The sequence below is a fragment of the Myotis myotis genome, unplaced genomic scaffold (genome assembly GCF_014108235.1).
Source record: "Myotis myotis isolate mMyoMyo1 unplaced genomic scaffold, mMyoMyo1.p scaffold_m19_p_1, whole genome shotgun sequence".
NCBI classification, from domain to species: Eukaryota; Metazoa; Chordata; class Mammalia; order Chiroptera; family Vespertilionidae; genus Myotis; species Myotis myotis.
Genome location: NW_023416313.1, coordinates 160,801,874 through 160,816,556, shown reverse-complemented (window position 1 = coordinate 160,816,556; position 14,683 = coordinate 160,801,874). Strand labels below are relative to the sequence as shown.

At 38.2% G+C, this 14,683-nt stretch overlaps 1 protein-coding gene across 12 annotated transcripts in view; it reads left to right on the top strand.

Moving 5' to 3' along the window:
- ZNF106 (zinc finger protein 106) overlaps nucleotides 1-14,683 on the top strand; it is a 59,676-nt gene that overhangs the window by 17,900 nt on the left and 27,093 nt on the right. For 8 of the 12 annotated variants that reach the window (XR_004966026.1, XM_036298800.1, XM_036298808.1 and 5 more), the window contains 4 exons: nucleotides 892-953; nucleotides 6,788-6,988; nucleotides 9,909-12,026; nucleotides 13,495-14,125. Coding sequence is in view for 11 of the 12 variants with exons in the window: in XM_036298808.1 (XP_036154701.1) it covers nucleotides 892-953; nucleotides 6,788-6,988; nucleotides 9,909-12,026; nucleotides 13,495-14,125 (3,012 nt within the window). In the remaining variant the exon portion in view is untranslated. The remainder of the gene's footprint in view (nucleotides 1-891; nucleotides 954-6,787; nucleotides 6,989-9,908; nucleotides 12,027-13,494; nucleotides 14,126-14,683) is intronic. The other 4 variants (XM_036298863.1, XM_036298854.1, XM_036298882.1 and 1 more) reach the window with 2 other exon arrangements.

The window sequence follows — 14,683 nt, the reverse complement described above, 5'->3', positions numbered from 1 at the left end:
AACTTTCAGTTGGGTGGGGAAAGAGAGTATGTAGAAAAGTAGTCATATAGTTGAGAAGTTATGTGATTTCAGAGTTTTTAAAAAAATAAAACTTTAGTGAATTCCTTATATTGGGATAGAATTTAACCCACGTAATTTATTCTTTTTAAAAATATATATTTTTAATTTATTTCAGAGAGGAAGGGGGAGGGAGAGAGAGATAGAAACATCAATGATGAGAGAATCATTGATCAGCTGCCTCCTGCACTCCCCACACTGGGGATCGAGCCCACAACCCAGGTATGTGCCTTGACCAGGAATCAAACTTGTGATCTCCTGGTTCATAGGTTGACGCTCAACCACTGAGCCACACCAGCTGGGCTCACATAATGTATTCATAAAGCTTTTGTCTTCTAAAAACAATATACTTTCTAACCTTTTTAGAAAGCCGCCTATATGGGCCTTTCTTTTTTTTTTTTTTTTAAATATATATATTTTATTGATTTTTTTACAGAGAAGAAGGGAGAGGGATAGAGAGTTAGAAACATCAATGAGAGAGATCGATCAGCTGCCTCCTGCACGCCCCCTACTGGGGATGTGCCCGCAACCAAGGTACATGCCCTTGACCGGAATCGAACCTGGGACCCTTCAGTCCGCAGGCCGACGCTCTATCCACTGAGCCAAACCGGTTTGGCTATATGGGCCTTTCTTTAAAATTCCTTTATTTGAAAATAGAACATAGCTAAAGAAATATTTAATAAGGAACTGTTTACAATATTGAATTGAGAAGAGTAACCACAAACACTTATGACACTAGGAGCTTGAGTCCCCATTGTTGATTGAACATGAACAGAGGAATTTTTTTTTCCCACAACACAATCCCCCTTTAATCTGCTTTCTTTAATTTTGAAGGAGATGGACGAACACATGAGGAGCATGTTGCATCACAGGGAACTTGAGAACCTGAAGGGCAGGTATGGGAACCGCTGTCTTCCATAAACTTCTGAATGTGGGGGGAGCTGAGTACGATGAGACCTGTCAGCCTATTTTAGTTATCCTTCATAAAGAATATTATCTTATGGCATAGAACTATCTTTTAGGATTAATAACAAGTACTATAGATTTTTTGTCATTCAAAAAAATTAAATCTTTTGTGCATCTCTAATGTGTAGAATTCTCAGCAGCTATAGTAAGTAGATTATAACAAAGGTGTATTGGGATGAGCTAGCAAGCTTTGTCATTCCTACACACCAGCCTTGCAATTAGGACATTTTATTGCATGCAATAAACGTTTAGTGTTGCTAGAATAGTCTGAAAAGTCCAAAGTCTGCTAAATAGTACAAAATCTCATTAGTGTAAGAAATTATAGTGCTGCTTTGTGATGTAAGGCTGGAGATGTTTAAGGAAAGAAAATGTAGTAAGTAAGCACCTTTAAAAAATTAAATGTAGCATATGTGTGTATTCCATTGTCATTTTTTTCTTCTGTGGTTTCGTTTTTTGATGTTTTGACTTTTGTGGATTTGAAATTTGAAGGCAATATGAAACAGAAACATTGGGGAACTGAAAAATATTAATTATATCTTACTAGAGGCCCGGTGCACGAAATTCGTGCATGGGTAGGGTTTCTAGGCCTGGCTGGCAATCAGGGCCAATTGGGGCTTCCTTCCTCGGACTTCCTTCGTTCCGTACCGCCCCCTGGTGGTCAGCATATGTCATAGTGAGCAGTTTGAACTCCCGGTTGAACTCCCAAGGGGACACTGCATATTAGCCATATATATATATATATATATATATATATATATATATATATATATATTCCATGCATAATAGTTACAAGCTTTGTTCAGATGCCAGCCTAAGCCATTTGGAGTTATATGTATTGTAAGTAATACAGTTTTAGATTGTGTGAGCTAATTAATATGTTATTAAACTTTCAGCAGCTGTTTAGCATATGAGTGGAATTTTCCACTTACTGTGTGAAGGTTAGGTCTTAGCAGCAGTATGAGCCTTTCACTCTGATTTAGTTTGGAGAGCCCTTATAACCTTGAATATACATCATCTTTAACTCATTGTTATTGGGAACCTATGAAATAGTCAACTTTCAACTATGTGTAGACTATCTTAATTACTTAATCCCATTTCCAATAAACTTCCTTCAGGAATTCACCTTATTCTGGGCTATTCACCTGCCACCTGACTATATTATAAAATAAAACAAATGAGGTCGATAAATCTAGTCATTAGGAGAGAAGTTGATTTTATTGGTAGATTAAAGCCTATTAAAGATCACTAATCAGCTATTTAAAACATTTTAAAAACAAATTTTGATTAAGATTTATGTTCATAATGAATACAGAATCATAAAAAGTAAAAAAAGTAGAAGTCGTCTAACACCTCCCTCCCCCTCTCAAGCCCTAACTCCTACTCTCCTCTTAGAACAGTGATGGTGAACCTTTTGAGCTCGGCGTGTTAGCATTTTGAAAAACCCTAACTTAACTCTGGTGCTGTGTCACATATAGAAATTTTTTGATATTTGCAACCACAGTAAAACAAAGACTTATATTTTTGATATTTATTTTATATATTTAAATGCCACTTAACAAAGAAAAATCAACCAAAAAAATGAGTTCGCGTGTCATAGGTTTGCCATCACTGTCTTAGAAGAAAGTCAACAGTTCGGTGTGTATCCTATCCAAACCTCTTTCTGTGTGTATACATAGATTTATATTTAGCTATACACACACATTTTGGCTTACTAACATAACTGAACCACGGCTACATATGTACTTTTCTGTAACTTGTTTTTCCTTCCTCCCTGGAGAATTTAACTGCCATGGAGAATTTGTCTACCATTTTGTTATTTGGAGCATAATCAAGTAATTAAAGAGAAAGCATTAGAAGCCTCTGAGCTGACAATATAAATGTCCACTTTAACGTCCAAACTCTCTTTATTTAGAGGAGAGAACTTTAATACTTATTTACTCATTTTTTAGATACCATGCTAATAAGTTATAATGGTTTTCTGGCCTGTAACAAATTATAAGGGAGAAGGCAAGCAGATAGCAAGAAAAAACAGCTGACAAAACTATAAAAAACAAACAAAATCTCAAGTCATCTACTTACTTGGAGCATTTACTGTAGGGTCAAGCAGTTACCATTAGTTTATGCATAGACACAAATAGTTATCAATTAGTATTTAGTTTTCTTTTTATCATCATTTTGTGATTTTTTCCCCCTCTGAATGTCATGATGTTATGGCTTCTTGTTTCTTTTTATATTTGTACTAGAGGCCCAGTGCATGAAAATTGAGGGTACCCCTCAATCCACCTGCCCCCTCTCACAGTCTGGGAGCCCTCAGGAGATGTCCTACTGACAGCCTGGCCTCCCTCTGCGGGAGGAGGCTGGCCGATGAGGGGAAGGCATCCCCCATCACCCCCTCGCTCCTGCTGCCTCTGGCCTCCCTCTGCGGGGAAGGCAATGCCCCCATCACGCCTCTGCTGCTGCCACTGCCGGCTGTTGTGGCTTTCTGAGCCTTGGCCCTCGCAGCCACCGTGGCTTGCCCGAGCCTCAGGCTGGCCCTGGCGGCGGCAGCCGCCGCCATCCACAGCTTGCCTGAGTCTCAGGCAGCTGCTGCGGCTTTATCTGGAAGGACATCCAGAAGACGCCCACTCTAATTAGCATATTAGCCTTTTATTAGTATAGAATAGATCACTATAACTTTTGGTTGTGATCTGGTTAAAAAATGTAAAGAGCGTATTTTTTAGGTTTTGAATGCCAGCTTGATTGAGAATTAAATAACTTATCTTATTTGGTTCATAAGTGTGGACATCTGAAGCATTTCCTTATTTTTTTCCTAATATACTTGTTCAGATGTGTGGCCTGAAAGTAGTTTCTATGGGTAGATGCTATTAAAAAGGCACAAACCTTTATTTATCAACCAGCTGTTGTGGTATAGTTAGAGCAAGCTTAATAAAGAAAAGCTTATGGCTAGAATATCTTAAGGCTTTGCCTTTCACACACGGGAGGAAATTGGGTGGTAACAGGATGAAGCTAATTTTGGCCCTTTGCACACCCTGAGGAGAATTTTTGCCTTTACTAGTCAAGAAGTAAAGCAGTACTTTTTTCCAAGAATTCCTTTACATATTTATAGAAAGTAATATTTTAACTGGTTATTGATAAAGAACTAAAAAGGCTCATTATTAAGATTTTATTTAAAATGCTGTTAACTTTTTAAAACATGTGCTTTCCCAGGCACCATCTATGGAAGCATGAGTGCATATTGTGTATAGAATATGCTTGTCTCCAGACACAGATATGTTCTAATTTTTAAGACTTGTGGTTGACCTACTCCGTTCTTTTCATAGATAAATATGGATCCTCTTTTCTCTTTTTGATGTTTCTTGTAAAGCTTATCTCTCTCTTCTTTAAACTAGATTTCATTTATAAGAAAAATGTTAGGGATTTCTGGGTTTTGATCAATTGTTTCCATTGTTAATTTTTATGTTGCCTGTACCCTTCTGGGCAGGATCTCTTAAGGTGTTTTTCTATCGAATAACTTTGGAACCATGGTTAATCATTAGTTTTTGCAAGGAAAGCAGAAATGTTTTAAAAATCTGTGTTTAAGTGTCTATTACATGTCCAACATATGCTTGTGCTTTGGAGATTGCAAAGTGTGTGGGTTTATGAAAATGAATGTTTATTTTTTAACAGAGTTAAATACTGCCTACTTTACACTACATTCCTTAATATTTTAAAAAGTCAGTGTGGCCTTCCAATTATGTCTTTAAAGAGAGAGGGAGGGATTTTGATAGTTTGGACCTGAGGAAAATTGTCTGCATTTTAAAGTAAGGATAAAATCAGGGATTTTACTTAAGAATACCTTTTAGAATGATGTTCTTGGTACTGCAATATACAGGTTAGCATTCTGTAAGCTTTTAGATAGAAAAGTAGACTAGAAGACGTTCCATAATTTTAGAGAGTTTAAAACCAAAAAGATTTTTTAACCAGAAAATTCAGTTGATTTAAATTTTTATTATAATATAAACTATGTATGCTATGTTAGTTACAGTCTTCAGAGGCTTCTGATGCTGCCATTTGGGTTGATTTATATTTATATATTTTAATCTTATTTCTGTGTTGCTGTGAGAAAAGGCTTGTTTTCTGTTACAAGTTAACATTCACTTGGAAAGCTACCTTAATTTTAATTGCATGAGAGAAGAGTATGGCTATCCCTGATAAATTGGAGAAAGTTGAGGATTATTCTTCTCTAAGTATATAAATGAGGTGGAAAACTCGTGAAAACAGTGTATTAAAGTTTCTTGAGGATTAGAAAGAATTATTAATATTTAAGGTAATCAGGTAATGATATTTTCAGGGAACTTATTAAAATGAATCTTAATGTCAAAAACTATATTTATCCAGAGCATTTAAGATTACACAGCCCAAAAAACTGAATTTTCCCCATTTTTCTGAGGCATTTTCTATGATTCTTGCCAAGTAAAATAATAGTGTGTTCTTTGTTTTTAAATTTACTGGGCATAGTGGGCATTTTTTGTTTATATTTTGTCACCCTAGACAACTTGTAGTCATCTCCTTAGCATGGTGCCTAGAATTTAGTAGTTGCTCAATAAGCTGCTTTTTTTTTTTTTTTTTTTAAATGAATGTTCAGGTGATTTGTAACTAGTAAATGAAGTACTCAGTCTTGAAGGTCTCTTCTGGTTTATTGATATGAATTCTGCCATGTCTTGATGGTTGTATGTGAGGGTAAGGTGGAATCGTGTATATATATATATAGAGTCTGTTTTATCCAAGACAGCATGTCTTCTGTGTTGAGTTGTTTTGTTTTTAATAGATCGGTATAGGAAATGCAAAAGTATCACTAGTGTAACCCCAAGACAAATGCTAAGAGTTGAGTTGTTTCTTAATGACCACATAGACAGCTGAACCATCAAGGGATTTCAGGACGCTAAAAAAGCAGTTAAATTACTCGTCTCCTACAGCTTCTTGAACTGGCCAAGGATGAGCTTTACCACTGAGTGTGTAAAGTAAAAGTCTGCTCAATCAATTTCTTAACTAAGAACTTGGTTTTGCTTCTCTCTAAACTGTAGCATATTCTGAAACTTGAGAAAAACCATTTGCCTAGCACAGCTGTTGACTTCCTACAACTGAAATGCTTTCCATTCCCTTTAAAATAAGCCCTTCTGATGCAGAATGTAGATCACATGTTTCACTCAGACCAAAAAAGTTTGCTGAGACTACTCTGGTCGTTTGCCCTGGGTCCGGAATCTTCGCATTCCAGGCAGAGCTCCAGCTGTTCGATTTAGTTACCCAGCTGGGATTGGCTCTGCTGCCTACTCTTTTCTCCACCCCTTCCCTTTCACTGGGAGAAAGTTCTTGAGCCAGATATTAAATGGAAGTGCTGTCACCAGGCTTCCTGAGTGCAGCTGGCACCATGGGTGTGCTCTAGAGCAACTTGTGTTTGCTCTGAGCCCCCTACCCTGCCTCCCCTTTCACCATGTTTCCTCTGGCAAGATGTTAAGTACAGCAATTCAAGAAGATTCCTCCTCCCAAACGACGTTATTCTGAAGTGTACTGCCTCTTGATTGCTGGAAAAGAATCTTAAATTCATTAAAAAGTAAACTAGGAACAAACTCATTAAAAGGAATGAAAGGACTATTGAAGTTGATTAGCACTAATTTTCCACTGTGCCAAAGTGTGCGGTGTCTTTCAGAGGAAACTATAGCAGATCTGGTGAGTGTGCCATGCCAGTGGGGAGAATTGAATGCCCCTCATCTCCCTCTTTCCCTAGGGACAGCAGTCATGAGTGCCGGGTGTGCGGGGTCACAGAAGTGGGTCTTTCCGCATATGCAAAGCATATTTCTGGCCAGTTGCACAAAGATAACATTGATGCCCAGGAAAGAGAAGATGATGGAAAGGGAGAAGAAGAAGAAGAAGATTATTTTGACAAGGAACTCGTCCAGTTAATAAAGCAAAGAAAAGAACAAAGTCGGTGAGTAATGATTTTGATTTTTTAAAAAAGCTTATCTGAAACAGGATAGTAGAGAATACCTTTTCCATTTCCATATTTGTCAGCCTATAGCATTCAGTCTTATCTTAGTTGTAAAGTTTAGCTCGAAGTTGCTGTCTTACACATAAAAGGGCAGTGGAATCCTTTCTTGAACTACTGTACTGTCTGCTTAAAAAAAACCCTCAGTGTTGTTCCTAATAAAGCTAGCTATTGCTGCTACATATCTCAAATTTTTACCATGTTGATAACTCTGTGTAGGACTATTTTTATTAGTTCCAAAGTTTTTGGTTATTAAAAATTATTTTTATTTGATACCCACATTTTCTTGTAGAAAAAGTATTAGTATATAAGCTTCATATGACTATTTTATATAATATTCTTATTGTATCCCTTAGGAAAAACTGTTTTGCCTAATTGAATTAACATGGTGCTTCTACCATATTTGATTTATGTTTTCATGTTTAAGTGCTTTAGTAAATATTTATTGACTAAATTTATCTTTTAAATTTGACAAGATCATTTCAGCAGTATAAGTTTTCCTGCTTGTACTACATAATTTCATACCTACATCTATGTTAATATATTAGGCTGTTTGTTGTATTTTAAAATTGCTGACTTGTGGTCTAAATACTTTAATTATTGAAGCAGAAATTTTCAGATATGAGTAAAAGAGAGAACCAGTTATGAGATGGGGTAATTTTGCAAGTCCTAGGGCATGATGAGAAACATTTCAAATTCTAAAATAAGATTTTAGAGATCCTTCTTGAGTACTAGTTATATCTGGTCTACCTTTCATTTTTAGTGAGAGGTTTGAATATAAAAAAGAAAGTAATTTTTACTCTACATGCTAAATGCTTTTTTGAACAAGTCCTTGAAGGAGACTTTCTTAGTTTTAAAATGTCAGTGGCAACTTGGTTCTTTAATTGTTCAGTCCTTCAAATGACATTCTCACTACTTTCAGTGTAGTGAAGTAGCTGTCCTTTACTCTTGTTTTATGGTGTTCGTAGAGCCTCTAGGAGACTAACTTCTATTTTGGTTATTACACTCTTGTGCCATTGTTAGCTTATCTGTGTAAATGATTAAACATTATGTCAGAGGGTAAAAGAGCTTCTCAGTAAATTCATGTTACAGGTAACTTCTAATTATTATAGTTAACTTCTAATCTCAAAGACATTAGAAGCTTTTAGAGCCAATTAAAGTCTGTGCTGAACCCGGCCTACATGGCTCATCGGTTGTGTGTTGACCTATGAACCAGGAGGTCACAGTTCGATTCCCGGCACATGCCCGGGTTGCGGGCTCTATCCCCACTTGGGTATGTGCAGGAGGCAGCTGATCAATGATTCTCTCTCATCATTGATGTTACTGTCTCTCCATCTCTCTTCCTTTCTGAAATCAATAAAAATATATTTTTAAAAAATAAAGTCAGTACTGAGTTTAAGATTCATGTCAAGTTCAGAACAGGTGACCCAACTACAGAAACTTTGTTTTGGGATATTCATTCTATCAAGGCCTAGTGGCTGAGTGGAGACTCTAGAGTCAGACTGCCAAGGTCCAAATCTCTGTCATACCACTTACTCTCTGTGCTATTCTGGACAAGTTACTTCTCCAATCCTCAGTTTCCTCAGCTAAAAAGTAGGAATAATAAGAATGTTTGTTTCAGAGTTGTGAAAATTAAATGCCTGACAATTAGTAGGTACTCAGTAAATTTTATCTAGTATTACTCAATTTTTTGAGCACCTTCCATATGCTAAGTACTATGCTAGGCATACCATAGGAAGTTTGTAGAGGATATAATTTTATACATATTCCTGTGATGTTTCCTTAAATTTAATTCCATTTCTGTGGGCTTCTTGACTAACATGAATAGTTCATACAGCTGTAGCTTCTTTATAAAAACCTCTAGGACATGGAATGCCTTATAGCACTCATTGTGGGTGCTGCTTATTTGTTTTGTGCTATTTTACTCTGTGACCTTATTTTGTCAACTAGGTTGTAAGCCCTTCAGGAATAGAAACAGTGCATAAAAGTTTTCATTCTCCACTAATAGTCATTGAATGTGTGCTTGGTAAAGTGTTTATTTTTTTATTTTTTAAAATATATTTTATTGATTTTTTACAGAGAGGAAGGGAGAGGGATAGAGAATTAGAAACATCGATGAGAGAGAAACATTGATCAGCTGTCCCCTGCACACTCCCCACCGGGATTGTGTCCGCAACCAAGGTACATGCCCTTGACTGGAATTGAACCTGGGACCCTTGAGTCCTCAGGCCGACGCTCTATCCACTGAGCCAAACCGGTTAGGGCATAAAGTATTTATTAATGAACATGGTTATGCATAGTAAAATCTTGCCATTTAAAATAGGTTAAGAAACTGGTTTTTTTCCAGAAAGAACCAACAACTGGAGAAATAATAATATTAAGACCAGCTGAACTTAAATTGTATTAATTATGATAACTAACCATAGCTGCAAAATATAATTGTTTTTATTTTCAAAATGCTGGCCCTGACCAGCAACTACTATTAAAAATAAAAATGGCCGAAACCGGTTTGGCTCAGTGGATGGAGCGTCGGCCTGCGGACTGAAGGGTCCCGGGTTCGATTACGGTCAGGGGCGTGTGCCTGGGTTGCGGGCACATCCCCAGTAGGAGATGTGCAGGGGGCAGCTGATCGATGTTTCTCTCTCATCGATGTTTCTAGCTCTCTGTCTACTCCCTTCCTCTCTGTAGGCGATCAATAAAATATATTTTTAAAAAAATTAAAAATAAAAGTAAAAATGGACTCTATATTATAAAATAGTCTAAGTAACAGGGGAGGAAGGTTGAGGGGAAGTTTGGTGGGTTATGCCTTTAAAGGAAGTAAAAGAATTCCTTTAAATCAGTAATGAAAAACTTTTTCTTTCAGACAAGATGAACCTTCCAGTGGCAGCCAAGAAATAAAATCTGATGACAGGCAGCTCCAGCGGAGACGAGAAGACAGAATTCCTTACCAAGACAGAGAGAGCTACAGCCAGCCAGCATGGCACCATCGGGGACCTCCTCAGCGGGATTGGAAGTGGGAGAAAGATGGCTTTAGTAATACGAGGAAAAACAACTTTGCACATTCTTTGAGGAATGGTGCTGGACCAAGAGGGTGGCATAAGGGTGTTGCAGGAGGCTCCTCAACTTGGTTTCATAACCATAGTAATTCTGGAGGTGGTTGGCATTCAAATAATGGAACAGTAGATTGGAATCACAATGGTACAGGAAGGAATTCCAGCTGGCATTCTGAAGGAACAGGTGGCTTTTCCAGTTGGCATGTGAACAGCAGTAACGGAAACTGGAAATCCAATGTACGCAATACAAATAGTTGGAATTACAGTAGTCCTGGAGACAAATTTCAACCAGGCAGAAACAGAAATTCTAACTGTCAAATGGAAGACATGGCTAAGCCATGGAACAAGAAATCCAAGTCAAACAAATACAATCAAGAGAGATATAAATGGCAGCGGCAAGAAAATGACAAAGTTAGTACAGTTGCCACATACAGAGGTCCTTCTAAAGGATATACAAGTGATAAATTTTCTTCACAGATCTTATTTGACTTTAATTTTGAGCAGCCAGAAAGCCAAACCGCTAAGCAGACAGAGACCATAGCTTCCAAAATTGGTGGGAAGAACGGCAGTGTCGCAAGGGAAAAGCACCATCGCTGGACTCCTTACCCGTCCCAGAAGGCTCTGGATTTACAATCGGGAATGAAAGACGTTACTGGGAACAAGTCAGAAATGATAGATAAGCCTTTGTTTGATTTTACTTTAATCCAAGGAACACAAGCATCCCAAATTGATGAAACAAATAATTCCCCAACATTGAAAACACAAAAAGAAACACATACTGGATCTCTTAATCACAAAGCCACTTCTGAGCAAGCGTATAACTTAAATAAGATGCCATCATTAAAATCCCCACTTCTTCCAATTCCAGTCACTAAATCAGTCCCTCAAAAGCAAGATTCAAAGAATCCCGCAAAAAACACCAAAGCGAATTCTTTTTTTCCTGGAAAACATTCAAATTCCTTAAACAAACACAAGGGGGAAGACAATCATGGCTCTTCTTACAGGTCCAAATTGCAAAGTTCATGTCCTCGTGTTTTAAAAGGGAATAAAAGCAGATTTGGCACTCAGAGGGAATCTGATGAAAATTTAAGTGATACACTACAAAAAGCCAAAGAGGTGCTACAGTTTCATGAGTCATTGCAAGATCCACTTCTTAGCACTTCTAAAAGGACCAGGAACTATGACAAAGCAAGTAGGAATGTAGAAGAGTCTGAAAAAGGATCTTTGAAGATTGAGTTTCAAGTACACTCATTAGAAGATGAGAGTGATGGAGAAATATCTGACGTGGAAAAGCATGGAACAAAAATTGGAACCCTGGATTCTGCAACTACAGAAGTCTTATCCTGCAGCACCCAAAATGCTGACGAGAAAGAGGGAGAGCACCACAACCTGAAAACACCTAGAAAACTATCCACTTCCCCATGCGAGTCAGTAGTTCACCAGAAAGAATCTGAGTTACAAATGACATCTGTAGCCAGTCCACACTCTGGCTTACTACTGGACTTAAAAGCCTCTCTAGAAGATGGACAGGTTGATGAGTCTGTTAAGTCTCGTGTATCTTATGAAACAGAGGGCTTTGAGAGCACTAGCTTGGACGCAGAGCTTCAAAAGAGTGATATAACTCAGCCCTCAGGCCTTCTCCTGCCTGAACTAAGTAAGCTTGGCTTTCCTGCGTCGCTCCAAAGAGATCTCACCCGGCACATTAGTTTGAAGAGCAAAACTGGAGCACACCTTCCTGAGCCAAACCTCAATAGTGCTCGCCGCATTCGCAACATTAGTGGCCATCGAAAGAGCGACACAGAGAAGGAGTCTGGGCTCAAGCCAACTCTCCGGCAGATTCTAAATGCATCTCGGAGAAATGTCAACTGGGAGCAGGTCATTCAGCAAGTAACCAAGAAAAAGCAAGAGCTAGGCAAAGGCTTACCCAGGTATGTGCTGCTTTTCAGTGTCCGTTTCTCTCCAAGTTTACCCTTTGACCCAGGTCAGGAGAAGAATTCTTGTTACATTTAATTAAATGTTTGCAAAAAATATGTGTGCCCTGGCCTGGTAGCTCAGTTGATTAGAGCGTCGTTCTGATACACCAAAGTTGTGGGTTCAATCTCTGGTCAGGGCACATAAAAGAATCAACCAATGAAGGCATAAATAAGTGGAACAACAAATCAGTGTCTCTCTCTCTCTCTCTTTCTCTCCCCCTCCCTCTTCTTTTCTCCCCCCCTCCCTTCCTCTAATAATCAATTTTTTAAAATGTGTTGTGAATGTTGGGTTTAATTATCAGAGAGTGACTGCTACTCTATGACAAATGGAATAAAGTGTTTCCCAGCAGGAAATTCAGGTTAAAAAGAAGAACACTACTTCTGAGAAATGATGTGGGGACATAGTAAAAAAAAAAAAAAATCAGAAATCCCGCACTTTGGTTTTAGGGGCCAGAAAGTAACAGCATTAAAAAGTATATAAATCTGATTCTTATCTATAGATCTTCATTGAGTGATGCTACTTTAAGTTTACGGTTCTCATTCTCTTTTACTTAGAATCTTTACCCTCTTGTATTTACTCTGGGCATTATAAGTGTGATCACAAAGTATTCTCTCTTAAGTACTTGCGTAATAATTTGGCTAATCATCTGGTGTTGAGGTACGAAACTTTCTGAATGGTAAAGCAGCATTCAACACAGATTTGCTACTTGAACATCACCCTGCTGATTACAGTTATATAGCTCTCCCAGTTTGAATTTCTATCCTTATTGAAGTAATGTATTTATTGTACCCCCTTTTCCTTTCCCATAACTTGAGATTACAAATATAAAGCTCTGCCTGGCCGGTGTGGCTCAGTTGGTTGAGCATCATCGTGTGCACAGTTCAATTTCCTGTCAGGGCACATACCCAGTCGGGGTGTATACAGGAGGCAACTGATTGATATTTCTCACATTGATGTTTCTCTCACTCCTTCCTCCTCCTCTCTCTAAAAAATCAGTAAGACATTCAACAACAAAAAACAAATATAAAGTTCTTAGTATAATGTCTGACATTTGTGAATGCTTAATAGACATTTCTGTTTGTTTTGGTTTGTTATTAAAATTATGTACTTGTTGGTTTCAAGCTCCATATGAAATAAAAACCTCAATTTTTACTTTCTCATATTCTCATCGCTGTATGCTAATCTCTAATTTAGTAACAATTGCTAATTTAGACATACTTCTCTCTGTGTCTTGCTTTACAATACTTATAATACAAAACTCATACTGTGGTTATTTACGTAAAGCTTTCAGACTGAGCTCCTCGCGGGCCGAACCATCTTATTTATGTTTGTCATTTCAGTGCATAGCAGAGGCTGGAACGTGAAGTGGTGCTCCCTTCTCTCAACCACGTTGGATTTATGATCTTTTCTTTCTTTCTTAAGGTTTGGCATAGAAATGGTGCCTCTAGTTCAAAATGAACAAGAGGTCTTGGATTTGGATGAGGAGCCTGATCTGTCCAATCTAGAAGGATTCCAGTGGGAAGATGTGTCCATTTCTTCATCTCCTGGATTGGCAAGGAAACGAAGCCTTTCTGAGAGCAGTGTGATCATGGACAGGGCTCCTGCGTATAGCTTCTTCAGTGAGGAAAGTGCAGGCAAAGAAAATGAGCCCCAGCAGATTTTTACACCTAGTAACTCATCGAGGGCTGCACAGAGTCCAAAAACAACCGTGGGCCTTAAGCAGGAAGTGACACCTCTGGCCGCCTCCCTCAGAACAGGTGAAAGGGCTGAAAATGTTGCTCCTCGAAGGCGGCACAGTGCACAGTTACTTTCTGACTGTGCAAAATCTTTGATTCATTTGACAAAAGACCTGAACAGCCAGGAGAGTTCTGGACCACCTTCAGAGAATCCGAATGCCAAGGAGAGTAATGGAGAAGGGAACTCTTTAACATCATGTGCATCCTCAGCTCTTGCAGGCTCTAATTTGGCAGATGCAGGCACAGATAGTAGCTGTACCTCTGGTGCTGAACAAAATGACGGTCAGAACATTAGAAAGAAACGAAGAGCCACTGGAGTGAGTATGATTTTCTGTGCCTTTTGTAGAACATTTTATGTGGTGACTTGGATGTTGTAAGAAAGATTTAACGGTTTAATTTTTCTTGGGTGTCCAGGGTTGTGGTTCTGCCTACTCTGGCCTAGAAGACTTGTGAGGTTCTTACTCTTGCTTTCAGATTATTCTACTGGTTTCTTTCACTGAGTAATTCTACTAACTTTGATGTAATTGAATATGATTGTACAGTACTAGGAAAATATGAAGTCATCTCTAAAATTAGTCATCAAGCCAATCATTTTCTATCACCTGACAAGGAGTAAGCCACATCTTCAGCTGTAACTTTATCTGTTTCCATGATGCATTCTGTACAGCTGCTGAAGAAAGGCACTCTAGTGTTGCCTTCGGAGGGCATACAGGCTTGTTGGATCTAGGAGTTTTAGGCTTAACATCAAGTTTTAATGCTAATAGAGTGCATCTATATGAGCATAGTCTTAGAAATATTTGTAGTCTCCGTTACTCTATCTTTCGTACTTCATTCATCCAGCATGGCCTTTCAGAATCCGTTCCTTCACTGACACC